Genomic DNA, 23,568 nt, shown 5'->3' with positions numbered 1-23,568 from the left:
CATTTGTGGCTGGGAGCCACCTCTACCAGCACATTCCTCCTTTTGCCTCAGGGTGGTGTAGGCTAATAGGGTTGGCCAACAAGGGCTCCCCAAATCAGAGCAGCAGGGAGGCTAATGCATGCTTTCCCTCAGCACAATATTCTGCCCTCCCTGTCCATCTCCTCCCACCATCTACCACCTACCACCTGTTCACTCACCTGGAGCAGGAAGTAAAGGGGGCTGGGAAGTCTCTACATGCCGCTTCCTCATATCCTCAATCCTTTGAAAACAAAAATCATTCAATCAATACCTGCAGAGATTTTTTTATGAATAAACATCTTCATTGAGATATAATTCATGTATTATACAATTCACCAATTTAAACTATATCATTCAGTGTTTTTTTTTACTATATTCAGCATGTCCAATCATCTGTATAATTTTAGAATATTTTTACCATCTCCAAAGAAAACTTTGTACTTATTAGCAATTACTCCTGGGTTCCCCTATATCAGTTTCCTCAGAACTTTACTACAAACTACCACATACCTGGTGGCTTAAAATAACAGAAATGTGCACGATACAGGAGGCCAAGTGCCCTAAATCAACATGTCAGAGGACTAGGCAGAAATACATGTTCTCCCATAGCTGGTGGTAGTTAACAGATTCCTTGGCATTTCTTGGCTAGTAGCTGAATCCCAGTCTCTCTGCCTTGGCCTTCTTGTAGCTGCCTTCTGTATCTCAATGTGGTGCTTCTATAAAGACCACAGTCAACTAATTAATCTGGTGTGACTTTATGTTAACTAGTTACATATACAAAGATACTATTTCCAAATGAGGTCAAATTCTGAGGTATTAGGTAGACATGAATTTGGGGGAATTCTATTTGTACTGGTTAGGGTTTTTTTTTTGTTTGGTTTTTGGTTTTTTGTTTTTGTTTTGTTTTTTGTCAATTCGACACAAGCTGGAATCATCTGTTAAAAGGGAACCTCAGCTGGGCACACACCTTTAATCCCAGCGCTCAGGAGGCAGAGCCAGGCAGATCTCTGTGAGTTCGAGGCCAGCCTGGTCTACAGAGCGAGAGCCAAGACAGGCACCAAAACTACACAGAAGAACCCTGTCTCGAAAAACAAAAAAAGGGGGGGGACCTCAATTAAGTAAATGTCCCCAATAGATTAACCTGGAGGCAAGCCTATGGGGCATTTTCTTCATTGGTCATTGATGTTGGAGGGCCTACTAGTTCACTAGGGATGGTGCCACCACCCCTTGGATAAGCACCTGGGCTGTATAAGCAAGCAAGCTGAGCGAGCCATGGAGAACAAGCCAAAAAGCAGTTCCTCCATGATTTCTGCTTTAGTTCCCATCTCAAGTTCCTGTCCTGACTTCCCCCATGATTAACTACAACTGTAAGCTGAAATAAACCATTTCCTCCTCAAGCTGTTTTTGGTCATGGTGTTTATCATAGCAACAGTAACCAAACTAAAACAGACATTAGTACCAGGCTCTTGGGAAATTGCTGAGACAGACCTGGCCATGTTGTTTCATGGAAGACTGTGGAAGGACTTTGGAACTTTGGGCTGGAAATGCCATCAAGTAGTTAGAGCTTAATGGGCTGTTCTGTGGAAGCCAAAGAAGGTAAGAATGCTGAGAGCAATGCAGATGATGAAGGCCTAGCTTGGGAAGTTTCAGAGGGAAGCAAAGATTCTATCACGGCCATTTATGTGTTACTTTGAATTAAGAATCTGTAGTTCTGGTCATCTGGGGCTGAAGAATCAGGTGTGATGAACAAGAGACCAGAAGCATTGAAGTAAAACCTTTGCTTTACTGGGACAATTGATGCTAGTTAGCTGAAGTCAAGAAAGCAGCTGTGATTAAGAAGAGACCAGCACCACTAAGGTGAAATCTTCTAGACTCTAGAATCTAGAGTATATCCTCAGGGTCAGTACACAGAAGCTCTGGTCCAGAGGGGGCCAAGGCTGCATCTCATGCTACCAGTCAAACTGGGTAATATGAAGGGGTCATGGAAAGCAGCTAAGGCTTTGCACTATTTGAGAGGTCAAGAGAAGCTATTGGTGAAGGTGCATCCATCCTCAGTTCAGTAGACCCCAGCATATTAGAGATGCCAGTACCATGGGACAATCACCAAGGACAACAGTAGCTGTGGAGTGGAGCCAGCCTGAGGTTATGAGACTAGTTATGTGTGCTGTGAGTGGCAAAACCAGAGTGAGGTATAGCTGCCCAAGCCCTTGGGAGCCCAGAGGATCATGAGCAGGTCCCAGACATCAAGCACTGCATTTTTTACACTGTTGGATTTTGTTTTTGCTTTGATTTATTGTGATTGTGCCATGGTTCTTCACTCTTAGAGTAAGAAAATATGTAACTTATTATTTTATAGGAGCCCAGTGAGAGAATTTAGACTTTTAAAAAGGCATTTTTTTTAAAGAGTGGTGGAATGTTTTAAAGACTGAGGGACTTTTAAATTTATGGGGGGGGGGTTGTTTGTTTGTTTTTTGTTTATTAAGACAAAGTTTCTCTGTCTTAATAGCGGCTGTCCTGGAACTCACTCTGTAGACCAGGCTGGCCTCGAACTCAGAGATCCATCTACCTCCCAAGTGCTGGGATTAAAGGTGTGTGTCACCACACCCAGACTAAATTTATATTTTATATTGTTATATTAACATGAATTGGAGGACAAACAAGAAGGAAAGGTTATGGTTTAATAGTGGTGTGTTTGTATGTCAAATTGACAAGGGATTAATTGTGCTGGTTGGCTTTTGTCAACGCAAACTGGAAAGAATCTCAATTGAGGAATTGTCTCCAACAGATTGGCTTGAGTGGGGTTTTTCCTTGATTAATAATTGGTGTGGGATGCCCAGCCTACAATGGGTGGTACAACCCCTGGACTGGTGGCCCTGGGCTGTATAAGAAAGCAAGTTGAGCAAGTCAGTAAGCATCATTCCCCTGTAGCCTATGCTTTAGTTTCTGCCTCCAGATTCCAGCCTTGACTTCTTTCCATGATGGACTATAAAATGTAAGGTTAAATAAACCCTTTCCTTCCCAACTTGTTTTTGGTCATGGTCTTTATTACAGCAATAGAAACCAAACTAAGACACTATAAAACCTAATATATTTCCACAAAAATTCCAGCCTTAGATACCTCTCAATATATGCATTTCTGTGAAGTTTCTAGTTAGACCAGTGGGAAAGGTCACTGTTGGAGGGACAGGACACAGGGAGAGCAGCAGGAGGTACAGGGAACTTAACACAAACACCAAGAGCCATCAATCTCCTGTAGTTACTACTGGTTGCTGCTAGTATATGCCTGCTCTGTGTGTGGCTGTGCTCCTGGCTGTGCTACACTCTTAGAGGCCCACCTGGTTGACTCATGGCAGCCAACCTTCAGCTTGCTGAACTCGCGCTGCAGCTGCTCCAGCTGCTCCTGCAAAATCTCCTTCTTCTCCACCAGCTTTTCCCGGGCATGCCTCTCAGCTTGGAAGTCAGCCTTGTAGATATCCGCCTGGCAAATAGAACAAAGGTGTACCAAGCACCCATCAGCTGCCCATCAGGCATTCTATGCCATGTCCCAGAGGAACAGAATCCTGTCTTGTTGCTCAAGACTACATGATAGTACACACCAGGAACAGATACAAAAGCCTGTGATCCCAAGGGCACCAAGAGGTCAAGGACCAATGCAAAGGACTCAAGAAGACTAAAAGAGGCCAACAAAAAATGATGCCAAAGAGGTGCACCAGACCCCATTGCCTGGGAGGGTGGGCCACTCATGTGGTAGGCAGGCTGGAACAGAGCTCTCACCTGGGCTTTCAGGACTGGCACAGTCTCCATCACAATCTTGTGCTGCTCAGCCTCTTCTTTCAGTTTATCAATCAATTCCTGTTTGGCTACCAGGGCCTCCTCAGCTTGCTGAAGCTGTTGCCTCAGATCTTCCAGCTGCATGCCCTAGAGAAGGACAACGGGTGCTGGCAGAGTCTCTTGGCCCACAGTAGGGCCAAACTACCTCCCTGGCTGGCCACTGTTCTAAGAACTAAGAAGGAATAGCTGGAGCAAAGCCAGTCCTTTGGACTTCAGGGCAAATGACAAAGTCTCAATGTGTACAAAGAAAAGGCTACATCCTGCTGAGGTCCTATAGTACAGAAGAAATGCTGAGGTCTTTCTTAGGATATACAAAGATCTTTGGAATGATAGGAACTCTGAGGATATAAAAGGCACTGCCTCCTACTCTGTGTCATCCCCTTCAGAGAAGTTCCAGCTAGGCAGCCTTCCTCTTAACTCTTCAAGAACAGGAGCCACCTTCCCTTCTGAGGCTTCCCACTCACAGTGAGTAAGTACTACGCACTAACCCTCCACATACTACTGACCCACCATACACCAGGCAAGGCTGCAACCCATGGGTCCTTCCACTCTGCCACTTGGTCAAAGGTCTGCTTATCACACACACACTATACATATGCACCCATGCTCTCAACCAAGAATTCCCTCCAGAGATTAAGCAGCCTTTTTTAGTTTGTTTGTTTGTTTTGAGACAGGGATTCTCTGTGTAGTTTTGGTGCCTGTCCTGGATCTCACTCTGTAGACCAGACTGGCCTTAAACTCGCAGAGATCCACCTGGCTCTGCCTCCAGAGTGCTGGGATTAAAGGTGTGCGCCACCACCGCCCGGATAAGCAGCCATTTTTAAAAGATTTTCTTGGTCATGGTGGATGACCTTTTTGATGTGTTCTTGGATTCAGTTTGCCAGTATTTTATTGAGTATTTTTTCATCAATGTTCGTGAGTGAAATTGGTCTGTAATTTCCTTTGTTGGGTCTTTGTGTGGTTTGGATATCAGGGTGACTCATAGAAAGAATTCAGTAATGTTCCTTCTGTTTCTATTTTGTGTAATAACCCAGACTGAGAAAGACAACATAAACATATTATGTACTCACTCATAAGTGGACATTACCTGCTAAAAAAGAATAACTATGTTACAACCCACAGAACCAGAGAGACTAAGTAACAAGGAGGGCTCATAGGGGGACACCCAGATCTCCCTAGGAAGGAGAACTAGAAGAGATTTTGAGAGTGGACTGAGGGCAGGTGGGGATGAAAACATGAGTGATCAGGTTGGGGGTGTAGCATGGAGGGGGAGAGCGCTGAGCGGGACTGCTGGGGGGGGGCATTTTGGTGCCAGGTGGAAGCCTGGAGGAGGGAACTTTCCCAGGAGTCTATGGGGAGGACCCCAGCTTAAACTCCTAGAAATAGTGGATAAGTAGCCTGAACTAGCCTCTCCTGTGACCAGATTGGTGCCTGGCCCAATGGTCATCAGATAGGTGCCATCCAGCAACTGATGGAGGCAGATGCAGACCCACAGCCAAACATTAGGTGGAACTCGGGAATCCTACAGAAGAGGAGGAGAAATGGGGGTAGGAGCCAGAGGAGTCAAGGACACCATGGGAAGGCTTACCCAGTCAACTAAACTGGGCTCATAGAGACTGAACTGACAACCAGGGAACCTGCATGAGACTGACCTAAGCACTCTGCACATATGTTACAGTTGTGTAGCTCCATCCTCTTGTGGGACTCCTAACAGCAGGAACAGGGGCTGTCTCTGACATTTTTACCGACTTTTGGGACTCTACCCCTCATACTGCATTGCGTTGTCCAGCCTTAACACATGGGGAGGTGCTTAGTCTTACTGCAACTTGATATGCCATGTTTTATTGATACTCATGGGAGACCTGCCCTTTCCTGGATGGAGATGGAGGAGGAGGGATTGGGGGGTGGAAGGGAGGGATTGGGAAAGGGACTGGGAGAAGATGGGGAGGAGGCTGTGGCCAGGACGTAAAATAAATAGATGAATAGAAAAATAAAAATAATTAAACAAAAGATTTTCTTAATATGCATGCGTGTGTGTGTGTGTGTGTGTGTGTGTGTGTGTGTGTGTGTGTGTGCCACATGCATATGGGTACCCACAGAAGTCAGAGATGGTATCAGATCCCCCCAAAACTGGAGTTGCAGGTGGCTGTTAGCTTCCTAATGTGTGTGCTGGGAACTGAACTTGGGTCCTCTGAAAAAACAAGTACTCTTAACCATTGAGCCATCTTTCCAATCCCTTAAAGCAGCCATTTTTATAATTCTTCATCATGTGACTAGTTTAATGCTTAATCCTTATAAATCTCTGGGTACATTGTGGTTGACAATGTCCTTCTTAAAATATGACCACTAACTTTGAGTAATTAAGCACAATTTTTGTTATCTTTTAAGTTCTTTTCTCAATTTTCTATTATTAAAGTAATTATTTAAATTTTAGACAAATAAGAAAACATAGGTTCTTATTTTAAAATTAATATCTGAGTTAATTCATTTCATGAAGAATTTTTTATGCATAGAGGTCTTCATGTTTTTATTGTTTGAGCCCTCCCTTAATGTCTTTGCTAGGATAATAATGTTCAAATATTTTTAATCTACTTGTGCAACACTATAGTGTCTTTCAAAAGTTGTTCATACACTTTCTGAATTAAGGCCATATTTAAGTGCTAGAGGAGCTCATCTTTTATACAGAAGGTAAAAAAATTCATAGTCATAATTGCAGATGAAAAAAATGTTTTCATGGGGATGTAGTAATCATTATGGCATAGGAAACATCCAGTTCATAGCCTAAAATTTTAAATACATACTTAGGGAGTGATCAGATTTTAATGACTATTTTATCCACAATAACTTCCTATTCTGTTATAATAAAATAAATATATAAAAATATAAAATTTTGTTTAGCTAAACTCTGCAACTATAAGAATTATTTTTTACACAGTTGTATACACATACATACACACACACACACACACACACACACACACACACACACACACGGAGTTTGATTTTGCTCAACTGCCTTTCCTTCTAGTTCTCCTAATTTTATTAATAGAAAAACAGACATACTGCCATTTTTGTGAATCCTTCAGGCACTTATCTTGTGTACAGATCTTTATGGTAAACAATTTTAAGAAATTTAGTGAAAAGCCAGAAATGCCTTCAGAAATCAGTTTCTCTAGTCTGTTAATATCATTTGGCTTCCCACTGCTCTCTGGAGTTATTTATTCAATTGGGGGGCTGTTCAGGGTGTTGTTTTGTTTCAAGACAGGGTTTGTCTGTGTAGCCCTGGCTGTCCTGGAACATGCTCTGTACACTAGCTGCCCTCAAATGCACAGAGATCTGCCTGCTTCAGCCTCCTGAGTGCTAAGATTAAAGATGTGCACCACCATGCCCAGTATCAATATGTGGGCTTTTGATAACCTTGTTAAAATTTCTTATATGAGTACTAGGTTGTAAAGAATTATCAACATTATCCATTCTATTTATGAGAAAGAGAATAGATAACACACTTTATTATGGGAAAAAATATGACCACTAGAATGCTGGTCATGGTAGCACACACCTGTTATCTCAGCACGTGGAAGATGGAGGCAAGAGGATCAGGAGTTCAAGCCCAGTCTCAGCCATTTAAGAGTTCAAGACCAGCCTGGGTTATACAAGACCCTGTCATTAAAAAACTAAAAAAGAACAGGCTAGGGAGATAGTTCAGTCAGTAAAGTACTTGTGAGGACCTGAATTCAAGCCCCAGAACCAATGTAAGAAAAACAGCTGAACATGTATACCTCCTGAGGACTAACACCAATGATGTCCTCTGACTTCTACATACATTTATTTGTGCATATGCATACACACAAAGTAATCACTAAAAACTTTACCCAATTTAGGCCTGATGAGGATAAACTCAAAAAGAGCTCCAAATCACCCAGAAATGTTTCTAGGGGAGGAAAGAAGAGGCTGAAAAGATGGCTCAGCAGTTAAGGACACTTGTTGTTTTTGGAGAGGATCCAGGTTCAGTTCCCAAAACCCACATGGTGGTTCATGTTGTAGAATATTATTTTAAGGTGTGTTACTTTTGTTTATGTTACATTTGTTTAACTCTGTGAAGCTGTGTTACTTTGCCTGTCTAAAACACCTGATGGTCTAATGAACAGCTGAACAGCCAATGGCAAGGCAGGAGAATGGATGGGCAGGGCTGGCAGGCAGAGAGAATAAATAGAGGGAGAAATCTGGGAGGAAGGAAGTAGTAGCCAGAGAAGGAGGAAGATATCAGGGGCCAGCCACTCAGCTACACAACCAGCAACAGAGTAAGAAAGAAAAGTATACAAAAATAGAGAAAGGTAAAAGCCCAGAGGCAAAAGACAGATGAGCTAATTTAAAGTTAAGAAAAGCTGGCAAGAAACAAGCCAAGGTAAGGCCAGGCATTCATAAGTAAGAATATGTTTCTGTGTGCATTTATTTGGGAGCTGGGTGGCAGGCCCCCCAAAAGGGTAAGAACAACAACATTTTTGCTCCCAACGTGGGGCCGTATTTCCACATAGGGCTTAAGAAAGCTGAGAAAAAAAGAGGATACAGCTTCTTTAAGAGTTTCTGAATCCCAGCACTCAGGAGGCAGAGCCAGGCGGATCTCTGTGAGTTCGAGGCCAGCCTGGGCTACCAAGTGAGTTCCAGGAAAGGCGCAAAGCTACACAGAGAAACCCTGTCTCGAAAAACCAAAAAAAAAAAAAAAAAAAAAAAAGAGTTTCTGCCTGCTGGTGAGCCCTTGAAAAGCCAGTATGTTAAGTAGGAACAAAAAACTAAGTAAAAACGCCTGTGACAGCACAATCATTGGCATTTTAGAGCCCTAGGAAAGTTGAATGCAGTTCCTAGTCACCTACCTCTAACATGGCCGTGAGCTTGGCTTGGCACTTATGAACCAAGAAGCAGGTGGAGCCAGCCAATGAGCTGTGCAGAGAATCCAGATGTAGGTTAGCAGTTTAAAGGTTTGCTCACATGGTCAAAAAAGGCTAAAAGATACCCAGTAAAAGAGGTCCAGACAGAAAAAAACCTCTAAACAGGTCACAGTGTGTTTAACAATGTGCATAGGCTTAAGAAAAGAAAAGGGGTATATAACGCAGACTGTGGGAGGCCAGCTCCAAGATCTGCTCCAGGGCAAATAGAAAGAATGCCTCAGAGTAGCAAGGGCTTAGGAAACTTTTTTATCTGAGGGTATTTAGAGTAAGTTTCTATCTGACTAGTAAAACAGGGAAACACACATGCTTTCTGATGGTAACTTTCTCTTTTACTTCATCTTAAAAAATGGTCTCTGACTCTTTCTGTCTCCACACTGCTACATTCTATACATACAGCTACATACCTTTCTTTACATACATACAGCCATACATCTCTAGACACAGTTACATCTACTTTCACATGGCCACACACCTTTTACACACATTTCTCTTCTACATCTCTTTTTTATGGTGACATCATCTTCTTTGCCTCCACACAGTTACAATTCTCCATACAGCCATAAATATGCATCTCATTTACATAGCTCTCTCACCATATAGCACTTTACACAGTTCCTTACACTCTCATACAGCTCTTTACACAATTCCTGTATGTAGCAGCAGCTCTTTCACACAGCTTTCTCTCTCACACACTCACTCACACACACATGCTTCTTCTATATCATATATACATCATTCACTCACTCTTTGCTCACTCACTCTCTCATTCATTCATCCTCTCACATTTCTCTCACCTTCCCTAATGTTTCTTCTTCTTAATCTCTTACTCAGCACATATACACTTCACTCACATTCTGCATAGCTTCCTCGTCTACATTGCCACTGCCCCTCTCACAGTCAAACTTTGGATAATTATATGTTACATTTTCAGGGGTCTGACCCATTCTCATAACACATGATAAGTCACACAGTTTTTCTCAGGCTCACAAAGACTGGCCAGTGAGTAAACACTTGGCCTTGCATGTAACTTTTTCCCAGACAGAGAATGACACGGAAATTCAGGACTTAACCATAACAGTAGCAGGCTGATCCTTGAGTGGTAGGGGTACGTACAGAAAGAGAATTATTGCAGGGAGTTATATCTACCAAAATTGCTTCAGTTCTGACCTTAATTCATCAACAAACAACACCTGGGAACTTGTCTTTGTATATTTTATGCAGGGGCAGCTTAGTCTGTTTTGAATTTGTTCTGAAGATTAAATTAGCTCTCTCAGTGACTGAGAATACTGTTACTTTCCTGTGTCAGTTAAAAAAAATATTCTGGTATTAATTCTATTCATCAGAATTATACAGCTTAAGAAGAAATCATCTTCCTGACCATCCACAGCTAAATGTGTACCCAAAGATGTAAAACACACTACCAATGGGCTGTGGAAGGAACTCCACAGCTGTTCTTTTTAGGGAGGTAAGTGGTGGCACCTGAGAAAGTTACAGACAGAAAACAACTAGTTTCTACAGCCAGTGACCCCATGGCTTTGCCAGGTGGGGCTCCCCATCAGGGAGTCATATGTCTGGTGGGTCAACTTGTCAAACACTAGTTGTCACCTGCTGTATACTGTCATGGCCCTTAGCAGGTATAGTCATAGAAAAAAATGAATAATTTAAAAATAGTCTTTAAAGAAAGAAGTAAAATAATATAAAAAAAGAATAAGCCACATAAGATGGGAAATACATAGGGAATCTGGATCCTATATGCTATTGTGTTCATTTTGAATTTTTTGAATGTTGATAAGCAAACAATAGCTGCTAAGAAGCATGGGATTGTGAACAGGACTCCAAAACTGAACCAACCTAGATACTTTAGGGCTATCTTAACTTTAAAAAAGTCAAAAAATGTATTTGTCAAACGGAAATCAAAAATGCTTTGGGAATTTTGTTCCCACGGACGAGAGGCTGTGGATTCCTTCAGGGTTAATATGGATCAGGTGTGATCAGGGGAGACCTCCTGAAACTTGACAGGTGATATCTATCAGCAAAGGTTATAGCTAGTCTTCTCATGACTTGGCCAGTATCTCAAATTTTCTCCCTGGGACCCTAAAGATGCTTCATCCACAGACAGCAGGAAGCAGTTTAGAGAATACTATGCCCACATTCCCAAGAGATAAGGTGGGTGGTCTTTGGTTATTTGGTGTGTTATGAATGTCTGTTATCATTTAGAGAAATATAGTATATTGATACAAATTTAAAGTTATTTTTGTTACACTGTATTTATGTTTCTACTCTTGTTTAAAGGATTTTTGTATATTGATACAAATTTAAGGTTGTTTTTATTACAACATATTGTTTATATGTTTCTACTCTTGTTTGGGGTATTGTGCCTATGCAGTTCATTAAAAATGTAAGGTAAAGTTCAAGTTTTTGAAAGCTATTATTATAAACTATTTAGGATAATCAAGAAACATAAGTTAATAGTCATCTGTAACAGTCAAATTTGTAGATGTAGGCATGTTTTCTAGATCATATAGAGGTATATTTTAGATAGATAAACAGTTTTCAAACACTTCAAAGACCTACAGAATATGGCGTTTAAAATGTTTTGTTAACCTATGGTTTTTCATGACAATGAGACACATCTGCTCCTGGCAGCACCAGAAATGATGAGCATTGAAGAAACTCCTTATGAGTTTGTTTTCATTGTGGCAAGCTTAGCCACTAGGCAAAGGAACTGCTCTTGCCTTTGACTGCTGACAATGTGCTGTGCAGACTAGACATGAAGGAAAAAGACTGTTGAACTTTGCCAAAACAAGGCAGGACAGTCCTTCAAAATTCCTACTTCACAGAAGAGTCTGCCAGATATTCTGCAGGACACAGAGGAAAGCAACTGATGAAGTTTGCCAATACAAGGCAGGACAGTCCTTCAAAATTCCTGCTTCATTGAAAAGCCTTCCAGATACTCTAGGCCTATAGGCTGAAGATGGATGCCCCAATGTTGCAGAGGAACTGTGGGTGACTGTCCAGGTGGCAAGATGTCTCTGTTGTGAGGTAATATTACATCCTTCTGGGTCTTTGATGGAGTTAAAGACTAAATAATTAATTTTGCAAATGGACTAAATATTATAAATTCTTATTTGATAACTGTTTTGTTGTGTATAGTTCTACTATGTTAAAGTTAAAACCTTTCTTATTTGGACAAAAAGGAGGAGGTTCACAACCATCCATAACTCTAGTTCTAAAGGATCCATCATTCTGCGTTCCACAGGCTCTAAGCACACACATAGTACACATACATATATGCAAGCAAAATATTTCTATACATAAAATAAATAAATATAAAAAATGTTTTTAGAGAAAAAGAAATGTTTCTGGGACTTCCCCTGGCTCTGAGCATGAAGAAATAGCCATGCAGAAAAGCAGCCTCATCCCATAGAGCAAGTATGTAAAGGTCTTAAACACAGATACCCAGGAGATGTCCTGTGGATGCATTCCCATCTCCTTGTAGCCATCTCTAAACTGTCAGAGCTGCAGCCCCAATGAAGGTGTCAGGCAACTTGAAAGTTCCTTCCAAAAGTTAGATGTGCTCAATCTCAAAGGCCCCATTACCCACTTCAGGTACACTGGGGGAAGAGGGAAAAGCCTTTCCCTGGACAGCCCAGGGCAGTCATACTTACTAGCTTGAGTTCTCTACTCACCTTGCTGCTCTTGATGTGGCTGTCATAGTCTTGAAAGAGCTGGTGATAGGCTGCCTGCAACTGAGCCAGCTTCCGCCTGTGCAAAAGGAGCTGTCACTGGAGAACTGCTTTGTCCCAGTATAGTCACAGCTTGCCTGGTACAGCTTCACCCTCTTCCTTCTTATCCCATAAAAGACCTGAAATGTGGGCTTCCTGGATTATATGTGGGCTCCTGAGGCCATCAACTCTAAGGCAGGCTTTGCTGACTGGAAGGATACAAAGCAACTGATTTGGCTGCTACATAGTTCATGTTTTACTTAAAGTCAACATCTTGGGATGTTTCTAACAAGGGCTAGGGTACAACTCAAGAGTAGAACCTTTGGCTAGTGTGCTTGAGGCCCAACATTCCATCTCTAGCACCAAAAAGAAAATAAATAGGTGAAATGTTTGTAATAAAATGGCACCTGACTGCACTCTGCACAAAACAAAGAGGCAGGGAAATTGTTCTAAATTAAACTCAAAAGGATGCTGAACCAGATGCCAATAGCGTGTTTAGAGCCTGTGCAGGCACTGTGGGCCCAGATGAGTCTTTAGGGCCAGCTGGAAGGCACCATGACTCCTTGCTTTCCTTACACCAAGAGCATATTTCAACTGTGGTGAAAAGAACCCATGTAGAACACATAATAAACTATGAATGTGAATAGAAAATATTTCTGTTTACATATAATAGTTGACTGTGTCATTATCAAGGCAAAGGGAGAAAGCCAGCTTTTCTTTAAACAGCCAGTCCCTACCAGGACTTCCCAGAAGGTAGAAAGCACCATGGGTGATCTGGGATCTCTTGGTACCAACCCTCCCAGCCACTCACTTCTCCTCTGAAGCAGCCTGGCGCTCCATTCGCAGGGCAGCCTCCACACTCTGGTTCTGCATGCGCAGCTGGTCCACCTGCACGCTGTGCTGCTGCTGCAGCACCTCCCGCTCACTCTCCAGCTGTCTAACCTGCTCACTAACTGCTCGCATCCTGACATGCAACAAAAAAGAACACACTGAGGGAGCTGGAGCAAGGCAGCCTGGGGAAGAGGTCAGGTCCTGAATAGCCTGTGTCTGAGAGCTGATTCTGGTGGCAAAGTAAAGGTATCATGGCCAAAAGATGGAAAATAAGAAGCATCTCCTGGAACTGGCCCTGAGGTCATTCATAAGAGTGGGAGAGCTGTGCCTGCCCCTCACCAGCTGCAACACTTGGGAGAGCAGACTCTGCATTTTACCTGGGTAACACAATAGAGCCAATCTTGTTGGCAGATGTGTGGGTGAGCCAACCCAACATTGTAAGCGTGGGAGAGCTGTCCCCACTACTCACCTGTCATGGGGTAGTGTGGGTGGGGGAGAGATGCAACTCCCTTACCCCTCACCCCTTAGTGTCTGCAACAGACTAGCAAGCTGGCCCTCCCCCTTATCAGCTGCAGCACTCAGGAAACAGACCCTGCCCCTTGCCTAGGCAGCACAGCAAAGCTCCCTGGTAGTCGGAGGTTAGGGTAACCCAGCCCTGATGTTATAAGCAAAGGGGATCTGCCCCCATTATTCATCTGGCATGTGGTAGCCCTACCTCCCACCTATCAACACCTGTGACATGTGGAGGAACTGGCCCTGGGATCATAAGAGCAGGAAGACTGTCCCTACCCCTCACCAGCTGCAGTACTCAGGAGAGTGGCCTCTGTACCTCACCTGGGCAACACAACAGAGCTGGCCCTAATGGTGCCAATGTGGGAGAGCCAACCTGAGGGTGTGAAAGCAGGAGAACTGGCCCTACCCTTCACTCATTGCTGCAAGAGGTGAATTAGCTGGGGCAATGCTGGAGAACTCACCCTGGTGGTGAGGACAGGGGAGAACTGGCTGGTGGACCAACCCTACAGCTGTTCAGGCCCAGATCCAGGGTTGTAACTAGGCCCACCCCAATACTCATCCCATCTATGATCTGATGGAGCATGTGAAGGGATCTGCCACACAGACCCGTAGCTGCAGAATCTCCATGACACAGGGCAACAACAGGATATCTAGGAAGAGTCCTAGTGAGGGCTCAGCATTGATAGTGTAGTAGAAATCAGAGGCCTCGAACCAGACCAGTTGGCAAGAAGTAGACTAGGAAGAGGATTAGGTACCTGCATCCTAAGCTGCTGCTGGACCAGATAGGAGGAGTCCCTGAGGGAAGGTGCCAAAGCAGTCTGGGTAAAGGGGTATCAAGAGACTATTCTAGAAGCTGCAGGGAAGACTACAATCTGAGCTCACTAGCACTGACCTCAGGGATAGGCAGGAACTACTGTGCTACTTACAACTCAGCTGGAGTCCCAGGCACCCTCATTGGAGGCTCAGGTTCCATACCTGGGTTATACAGCCTCATGGATAGGATATGGCATTGAAGTCTCAGAGAATTCATCTCTCCCTATATACTCTCAGTATAAAAGCTTAAGTTATCTCACCTATATCACTCATGGCCCCCATATCTCCTGATCCTGGCCCACAGTACCCCACAGCTTCCCTTAAATCCCAGTACCCAGGCACTAGCTTCATCACCCTGGTACCTCCCTGTGTGCCCATTATAAAAGCAATGATGGACATTTCCATGGGTCTCTGAGGGAGCCTCTAACTGTAGGTTACCCCAACTTTGCCAAGGCAGATCTAGACTATTGGGCCTGCTCCCCTTTGGCCTTTGCTCACACTGCCCCTCCTCATCTACCATCAGCAATGGTCTCTGAGCCCAAGTCAAAACTCTCCTCCCTCCCACAGGACAGGAACCCCAACCCATAAATCCACAAACATAATGACTACCTACTGTACTGCAAGGGCCAAGGCTACCCTTCACCAACTATCTGGAGGACAGCAACAAGGCAGTAAGACAGGCACAAAAGTACCCATGCCTGTGACCCAATGGTCCCACATGTCAACCCAATCCCCTTGGCAAGGCTTAAAGCCACTAGTTGGCAAAGGCAATCAAACACTCACTTTTCTTTCAGGAGTCAGAAATGTTGGTACATGCCTGGCAGTGGATGCCAAAGTGACCAACTCCCAACAGAAACATGGGATTCACAGTCTCTAGAGAGAAACAGTTCATGACGGCTCTGTGCTTTTAGGGGCAGCTATGGAATGTATCCAGTCTTCTTCACCTAGGACTTTCTGCCTTCGTGGAGACCCACTGCATGCCTTTCCCATGATGAACTTCAGTCTGGATAGTGAGATCTTGAGTGTGGTCTTAGGAGGCCCTGCAATACTTCCTAAAGAATAAACTGAACCCTAGTGTAATGGTTTGAGTGAAAATGGCCCCCATAGGCTCATATGGAGCGGCATTATTTGAAAAGATTAGGACATGTGGCCTTGTTGGAGTAGGCGTGGCCTTGTTGGAGGAAGTATGTCACTAGGGGTGAGCTTTGAGGTTTCAGAAGCCCAAGCCATACCCAGTGGCTCGCTATCTCTTCCTGCTGCCTGCTGATTCAGATACAGAACTCTCAGCTCCTTCTCCAGTACCATGTCTGCCTGCACACTGCCATGCCTCATGCCATGATGATAATGGACTAAACCTCTGACTGTAAGCCAGCCCCAATTAAATGTTTTCCTTATAAGAGTTGCCATGGTCATGGTGTCTCTTCACAGCAAGAGAAACCCTAAGACACCCAGTAAAGGGTAAGATACTGGAAACAAAAGTGGAACTAGATTCCTGGATATCTGGCCAAGGCTCTCCCAAGGCAGCCAGGAGGGTCCCAGGGAATTTAAGACTGTCAGTCTTTCCTCTCAGAAGGGAGCGGAACTCCTAGGGGCTCCTACATTTGCCTCATTGAAAACCCTGGAAAGGGCCTCCTGGGCTAGTTTCCCTTCCCCACTCACCTTCCCTCTAAAGTTTGTCGTTCTTTGGTGGCAGCCTCCAAGCGACTCTGGCTCTCCCGGAGTTCCCCCAGCAATGATGTCACCTGGGCTTTCACAGAGGCCTTGTCCTCAGCCATCTGCTGCAAGAGAAAAGGTCATTTCCTATCAGTACTACTTTCTCCCATGATGCTCACTTTTGGCATTCACAATACCTGAGGCAGCCTGCAAGCAGCTGATGTACCAAGGGCTTCTCCTGCCCCTCAGCACTCATAAACCTAGGTACATTGGAGCCTTATTAGCCCAGTGGCTATCTGTCCTCCCCTAGTCACCAACCTCAGTCTCTTTGAAACACTGTAAAAGGAGACCAGACTCAAATACAGCAACAAAAATAAACAACCTAGTCCATATAAACAACAGGTGAAAAGTTTCAAAAAATGAGAGAAGACACTGAATTTTTTTTTTTTTTTTTTTGGTTTTTCGAGACAGGGTTTCTATGTGTAGCTTTGCGCCTTTCCTGGAACTCACTTGGTAGCCCAGGCTGGCCTCGAACTCACAGAGATCCGCCTGGCTCTGCCTCCCGAGTGCTGGGATTAAAGGCGTGCGCCACCACCGCCCAGCACTGAATTTTTTTAAATAGTGAGAGCTGAACCAGCAAGAAGACTCATGGGGTAAAGGTACTTGCCACCAAGGCCGATGACCTGATTTTGATCTTCAAAACATACATGGTGGAAGGAGAGAATCAACTCCCACAAGCTGTCCTGAGTGCTGGGATTAAACCATACTCTAAGCTCAGCTAAACTTTAAGGTTGACCAAACTTTAACATGCCTTCAAACAGTTTAAGATCACATTTCTGGAATGTCCCAGGCCCCTTCCTGATTCCTACTTGCAAATACTCAGAGCTGTTAAGGAACTGACTATTCTGGCCAACACCTGACATAGGCTGGAAGGCTAATAAGTACTACCAGTCATGACTCCTTCCTCTATCCCTATCAAAGTCCACATATTTTCTATGATTCTAACCCTGTCTCAAAAACCTGAATGCTACTCCTTTGAAATGGAATCATCAGAAAGGATAGGACTCAGACTCCCAGTCTCCTAGTATGGTAAAAATCTACATTTGATTTGTACAAGCTTGTAAATACACTAGCCTCATCACATTGACACTAATAACCTTCGTCATTCACTTGAGCTCCTTCCCCTGCCCAAATCCTTCATTTTCTTTCTATCTCTATTTCTGTCTTTATCTTACTTTTTGAAGTATTGGAAACTGAACTCCAGGCCTTACACATGCAAAGTATATACTCTTATTACTGAACCACAGTCTGGCCCCTATTCTCGTTTTATAATTCCTAGTCATTGGGTAGAAAGATGGCTCAGTGGTTAAGAGTACTTGCTGCTCTTTAGAAGATCAGAGTTCAGTTCCTAGCACCACGACCGTCTAGTAGCTTACAGCCATCTGGAATTCCAGTTCAAGGGGATTTGACACTCTCTTCTGGCCTCCAAAAGCACCTGCACACGTTACATACACAGACACAGACACAAACATCCAAACATATAAATAAAAATAAATCTTAAAAAAAGGATAAAATACTCAGTCACCTCTGCAGATCACCAGAGCTCAGCTAGCTCTTTCACTCTCATTGTCATCAGTTACTGAACAAAATCTGTTTCCATGGCTTTAACAACTGTTCACCTTTATGTTTCATGTTGGTACCCTTATAAAAAGAGAGGAGGGTTGTGAGGCATCTCAGCAGGTAAAGATGCCTGCCATGAAGCCTGACAACCTGAGTTCAATCCCTGGAACTTACATGGTAGAAAGAGAGAAGTGGTTCCTGCAAGTTGTCCTCTGACCTACATGTGCACACCATGGCATATACATGCCCACATGTGTGAGTGCATGCACAGACACACACACCATACAAAATAAAATGTAATTAAAAAATTTTAAGAAAAGACAGAGAGAAAAGGCCATGTGACAAGAGAGCTGGGGAGCACCAAGGATTGCCAAGACTGATAATATACTTGGAGAAGTACCTGGAATAGCCCTTGTAAGGAACCCACCTGCCCATACCTCCATCTTATAGACTTCTGACTTCCAAAACTAGGGACAATCTCTGTTGTCTAAGCCCCCAGTATGTGGTACCTTGTTGCCATCTCCCCAGATAGGAACCAAATGCTTTGCCCAGGTACTCCCAGCAGCACTGTGAACTTAGCCCTACACTATAAAACCCAACTGTGGCAGGTCCTCCCTATCCTTTCTCCCCAGGTCAGCCCTCCCAGATGGCCCAATCCCTGCTCAACTACTGTCACTGGGGTCCTGAAATCCACCAGTCCAAAAAGGCCCTGAAATACCCTATTACCCCATACTAAGCAAACCATCCTTTGGGGACAGTGCAATACAGGGGCAACTTACAGGCCTGGGACCACATATTTTCTCCAAATGCTCCTGGGGATCATCTCTGAGCCCCCTGGGAAATCCTGCCTGATGAGAGTACCTTGGTTTATCAGGGGTTTAGGGTCCTACCAGACTGTCTGGGCTGATGGCAGGGTATAAGTGAGGGCCTTGGAGCACAGGGTGGCTAGGGCCTAAGCAAGCTGGGTCAGGTACCCAAGCACCCCAAGACTTCATAAGTGAGCCCAGTATAAACCCTGGCTCCCAAGACATAGGTATGCTTCCTGGGTGACATTGCTCCATGCACACTGTCCCCATGGCTCACAGCAAAAGCACTGTTCCCTGAGAAGCTCACATCTGGCCATTCCTGGCTCCTGCCCGACATGCCTTGTACCTTGGATGATTTTAACATGGACCCTTTCACTGTAATAAACTAACAGTGAGTGTGATGGCTTCTCTTGGTTCTGAAAGTGCTCCTAGCAATCAAGCCAGAAGAGGTCCTGGGGGAGCCCCAACAACATGCTTCCTATGGGAACATGAATGTCATTATGGTCTTCAAACACAGATAGGGCAGAAGGGCCTGCCCACCCACCAGCTACCTGTTGGCATTTCTTCAAGTGCTCCAAATCCTTTAAGGCCTGTTCCCTCTGCCTCTGCAGGTCAAGCTTGTCCAAGCTCAGTCTCTCCACCAGCTTCCTGGCTTCCTGGAATTTGCACATGAGGAACTCCTTCTCTTCTCGCTGGCTGACCTGGAAATGGAGCAGCTCCTCACAGCGTTCCCTCAGCATCTGATTGTTCTGCCGGATGGCATCTAGGGACAGGGAAGACAGCAAAGAAGATGTGGGTCCTGACAGCCAGGCACCCCTGTAATACTAGGTAGCCTTTCTCAAAGAAGTCAAACCAATTCCCAGCCAATTCCACTGATGATATGCCCCCAAGTGTCTGCAATGCATTACTAAACACATCATCCTCACTTGAAGGGATACATCAAATGCAACTTTCTTTTTAAGTGCTTCATTTACATTCTGGTCCGTTGGAGGTATCCCTACCTGGAGCACTCAGTTCCACTCCTCCCAGGCCTGCATGACTATCTTCAGGATCAGGGGACCCTAAACATGCCTGCAGACTTGGGAAGGCAGGAGACAGTCCCCAAGGCAAATTTCACTGTGTAGTTTCTGGCTACAGCCTAGGAGCCCAGAAGGTGCAGACAGGACAAACTAATAATATCTCTGAGTTTCGTGTATTCAAAAACTGTTAACACCCACCTTACAAAATGAGGGTGACATGAGAAAGGAGACAGGGTGCCAGTACAGTAGATACACTCAGACCTCTTCTCACCAGATCTGACCATGGGGTTCTAAGAGCAGGCCACACTACATCTTAGGAAAAAACTCTCTCTCCCCCAAGGAAAACAATATTCCCTCTCACCTAAAAGCTTGCTGTGTCTTGAGAAAGATCAAGCCTACTCCCATTGATCCCTACAGCCCACTTTTCCCCCTACCCACCATGGCTTCTCGGCTTGTCCTCTTTCCCCTTCTCCTTTCCCTTCCCTGGTGCTGGCCCTGAACCACATCATTTCCTATATGTGAATCTTCACAGAGAACCCCACCTGAAACCAAGTTTGAAATAAATGCTGGCTGGTTCTTAGGCACATCATGACCTTAAATCCTACCAATAATGATGTGAAGGTGAAAATAAGTTTTGTCCTTAGTGTGCCAGGCCCCTCCTGATATTTTACTCCATGCCTCCCTCACTGCAATCTTCACCTCTGAGCTCTTGGTTCTCTTCCAGGCAGCGCTGGAGTGTCTCAGGAGTACCCTGCTCTGAAGGCAAATGTAACATTGCTGGCTTCCCCAGAGAAGATTCTTCACCCTGCATGTCCTGATCCTCTGCTGGGCCACCACTGGGCTGCACCATCTCACTCAACTGATTCTTCCAGAGGTGCCTGCTCATCCAACAAGACAGTATCTAGAAGAAAAAGACAGTAGGAGGGCATGACACAGAGCAGAGTTCTATCAACCAGCATAAGGGGTTCAATCTATACAGAAGCCCTAGACTTCCATTCACAGCAAAAGGCTGGACATTTTATTTGGTGGGACCAGATACAAAAGTGGAGTTTGGGTCTAAGACGTAGCAAATATTCCTGTTCCAAAGAGAGAGAATTATTTGTGGAAGGAAAGGGCAGTGTACTGGGAGTTCTATCTCCTCCATAAACCTTCAAGTAGAAGTAGAGGGTCCCAGCCCCTCACTTAATGTAGTAGAGTCGTTGACATAGCCATGTCCTAATCCCTGCAACTCAAAGACCTCTTCTCACCAGAGCTGGTCACACCTTTTCAAGAGCAGGCCACACTACATCTTAGAAAAAAAACCCTCTCTCCCAAGAAATCTATATCCCCTCCCACCTAAAAGCTTAGTGTCCCAAGAAAGATCAAACTTGTTCCTACTGATCCCTATATCCCATTTTTCCCCCTACCTAGCTTCATAGCTTGTCCTCTTTCCCTATGAATGTGACTTTACTTGGAAAAAAGGATCTTTACAGATGTGGTTAAATTAGGGATCTCAAGACAGGGATGGTGGTGCATGTCTTTAATCCCAGCACTTAGGAGGCAGAGTCAGGCAAATCTGAGTTCAAGGCCAGCCTGGTCTACATAGTAAGAACCTGTCTCACAAAAATTAAGGCTTTCAAACTGAGATCATCCTAAATTACATGGGTGGGCCATGACTCCAATAACAAGTATCCTTCTGAAAGACAGATGAGACAGGACTGGGAATGTAGTTCAGTGGTAGAACTACATAGTCACTTACCTAGCATGCACAAGGCCCTGGGTTCAATTCCCAGCTCCTCACATATACACAAAAGAGACAGGAGAAAGAGGGAAAACAGGTGGAAATACAGGGAGACAGCCATGGGAAGACAGAAGCTGAAACTAGACTGATATAACCACAAGCTAAGGAACAACTGAGCCAGTAGTAGCTGAAAGACACAGGAAGGATACTCTTGTACAATTTGCAGATTGAGTGTGGCTTTGTTGACTCTCTAATTTTATTCTCCTGGCCTCTAGAACTGTGAGATACCAAATTTCTGTTGTTTTAAGCCACCAAGCCTGTGGTCATTTCTTATAGGAATCACAGGAAACTCAAATACTTGGTAAGGGAAACTTCAGGAGACCACACTGTACCTGAGGAGTATTCCTTGGGGATAAAGACCTCTGGTGTCTTCTGTATGCTAAGAATTTGAAAGTGGGACTTGGGGTGTCAGTCTGAGACAAATGACCCCTGGTCTGCTTACGTTGGCTTATAAATCAGATAAAGAACATGCAGGGCAGAGCTAACCTGGAGATTTTCTAAATCCTGCCTAAGATTGACTACCAGGAAGAGGACAATCTCAATGCAAGCTTCCAGAAGTGGGCCTTCAGTAAGGGAGGATGCCTGTAACACTGAAGAATCTTGACTATTTACACTGAAAGTGTTGATACCCATAGATCCATCTCCCTGAGCTCACCCAGCTGACCCTTCCCTCTTCTTCACCTACTTTCTTCCTTTCAGCTTCCAGGAAAGCCTCTTCTGGTGTCTCTCATTCCCTCAAAAGATGATCCTGCTGAGGCCCTTTCACTAAGCTCTCATTCCTTCATGTTGAGGTGCCTGGGGACCTTTTCCCTACCTACATTCACCCCTGCAGTAATTCTATTCAGTCTCATGGCTTTAACCCAAATTTTAATGTTGATAATATTCCAAATAGTTTTCACTCCTGAATTCCAGACTCACATATCAAACTACTTGGATGTTTAGAAGTCTACTCAAGGGGCTGGAGAGACAGCTCAGCTGTTAGGAGCACTCAATGCTCTTCCAGAGGAACCAAGTTCAGTTCCTAGCACCCATGTTGGGCAGCTCTTACCATCTATAACTCCAGCTCCAGGGGAATCCAATGTACTCTTCTGGTCTCCTAGGCACGCGCGCGCGCACACACACACACACACACACACACACACGTAAATAAAAATTAAAAATAAATATTTTTAAAATTAAAATGAAAGAGATCTTCTCAAAATTAATTTCTCAGGGCTACAGGTATAGCTCAGCAGTAGCGCACTTGCCAACATTCACCAGACCCCGGATCCCCAGTACTACCCAAGAAATCCACTTCTACCTACAACTTCCCTTACTATCAGCTGAAAACAAATCCATCCCCCAATTATCAGGACAAAAATTTTGAGCATTTCTGGGTTTTGTTTGCTTGTTTGTTTGTTCGATTAGTATCTCTGTTCCTTTCCCTTCCCCTCCCTCATCATATCTAATTCATGAAGAAACTCTGTAACATTAAGTATTTTAAGTGTGATCATGGTATTGTAGTTATGGTTATTTAGAGTCCTTTCTGAAAGAGATGCATAATGAAATACTCACATGTCTGAAATTCACTGCATAATAAAAGGGAGATGCCTAAGGACATACCCAAGAGAAATGAAAACACATGTCCGGAGCTGGGCAGTGGTGGCATACGACTTTGATCCCAGTACTTGGGAGGCAGAGGCAGGCGGATCTCTGTGAGTTCAAGGCCAGCCTGGGCTACAGAGCGAGATCCAGGATAGGCTCCAAAGCTACACAGAGAACCCCTGTCTCGAAAAACCAAAAAAAAATAAAAAAAGAAAACACATGTCCATATATAAATGATCACAGCAGCAGCATTACTCAAAGCAGCCAGAGTAGAAATAATCCAAATGTCCATCAACTGATGAATAAGCAAAATCTAGTTCAGCCACACGCTAAAACAAGAACGCATGCTCCAAATAATTGCTAAGAGAAAGAGATGTCACCAAAAGCTATATATTGTATGTACTTCCACTCAGAAGAAGTATCCAAAAC

At 44.2% G+C, this 23,568-nt stretch overlaps 1 protein-coding gene across 3 annotated transcripts in view; it reads right to left on the bottom strand.

The window, feature by feature from the left end:
- Ikbkg (inhibitor of nuclear factor kappa B kinase regulatory subunit gamma) overlaps window positions 1-23,568 on the bottom strand; it is a 32,771-nt gene that overhangs the window by 6,587 nt on the left and 2,616 nt on the right. For 2 of the 3 annotated variants that reach the window (XM_059249965.1, XM_059249964.1), the window contains exons 2-9: window positions 20,475-20,676; window positions 19,308-19,519; window positions 16,337-16,455; window positions 13,332-13,484; window positions 12,485-12,560; window positions 3,793-3,936; window positions 3,354-3,496; window positions 198-259 (exon numbers count right to left, since the gene is read on the bottom strand). In XM_059249965.1, the coding sequence (XP_059105948.1) occupies window positions 198-259; window positions 3,354-3,496; window positions 3,793-3,936; window positions 12,485-12,560; window positions 13,332-13,484; window positions 16,337-16,455; window positions 19,308-19,519; window positions 20,475-20,661 (1,096 nt within the window). In that variant the 5' untranslated portion in view covers window positions 20,662-20,676. The remainder of the gene's footprint in view (window positions 1-197; window positions 260-3,353; window positions 3,497-3,792; window positions 3,937-12,484; window positions 12,561-13,331; window positions 13,485-16,336; window positions 16,456-19,307; window positions 19,520-20,474; window positions 20,677-23,568) is intronic. The other variant, XM_059249966.1, reaches the window with a different exon arrangement.

This window comes from Peromyscus eremicus, chromosome X, assembly GCF_949786415.1.
Source record: "Peromyscus eremicus chromosome X, PerEre_H2_v1, whole genome shotgun sequence".
NCBI lineage: Eukaryota > Metazoa > Chordata > Mammalia > Rodentia > Cricetidae > Peromyscus > Peromyscus eremicus.
This window is presented reverse-complemented; position numbering and strand designations above follow the sequence as displayed.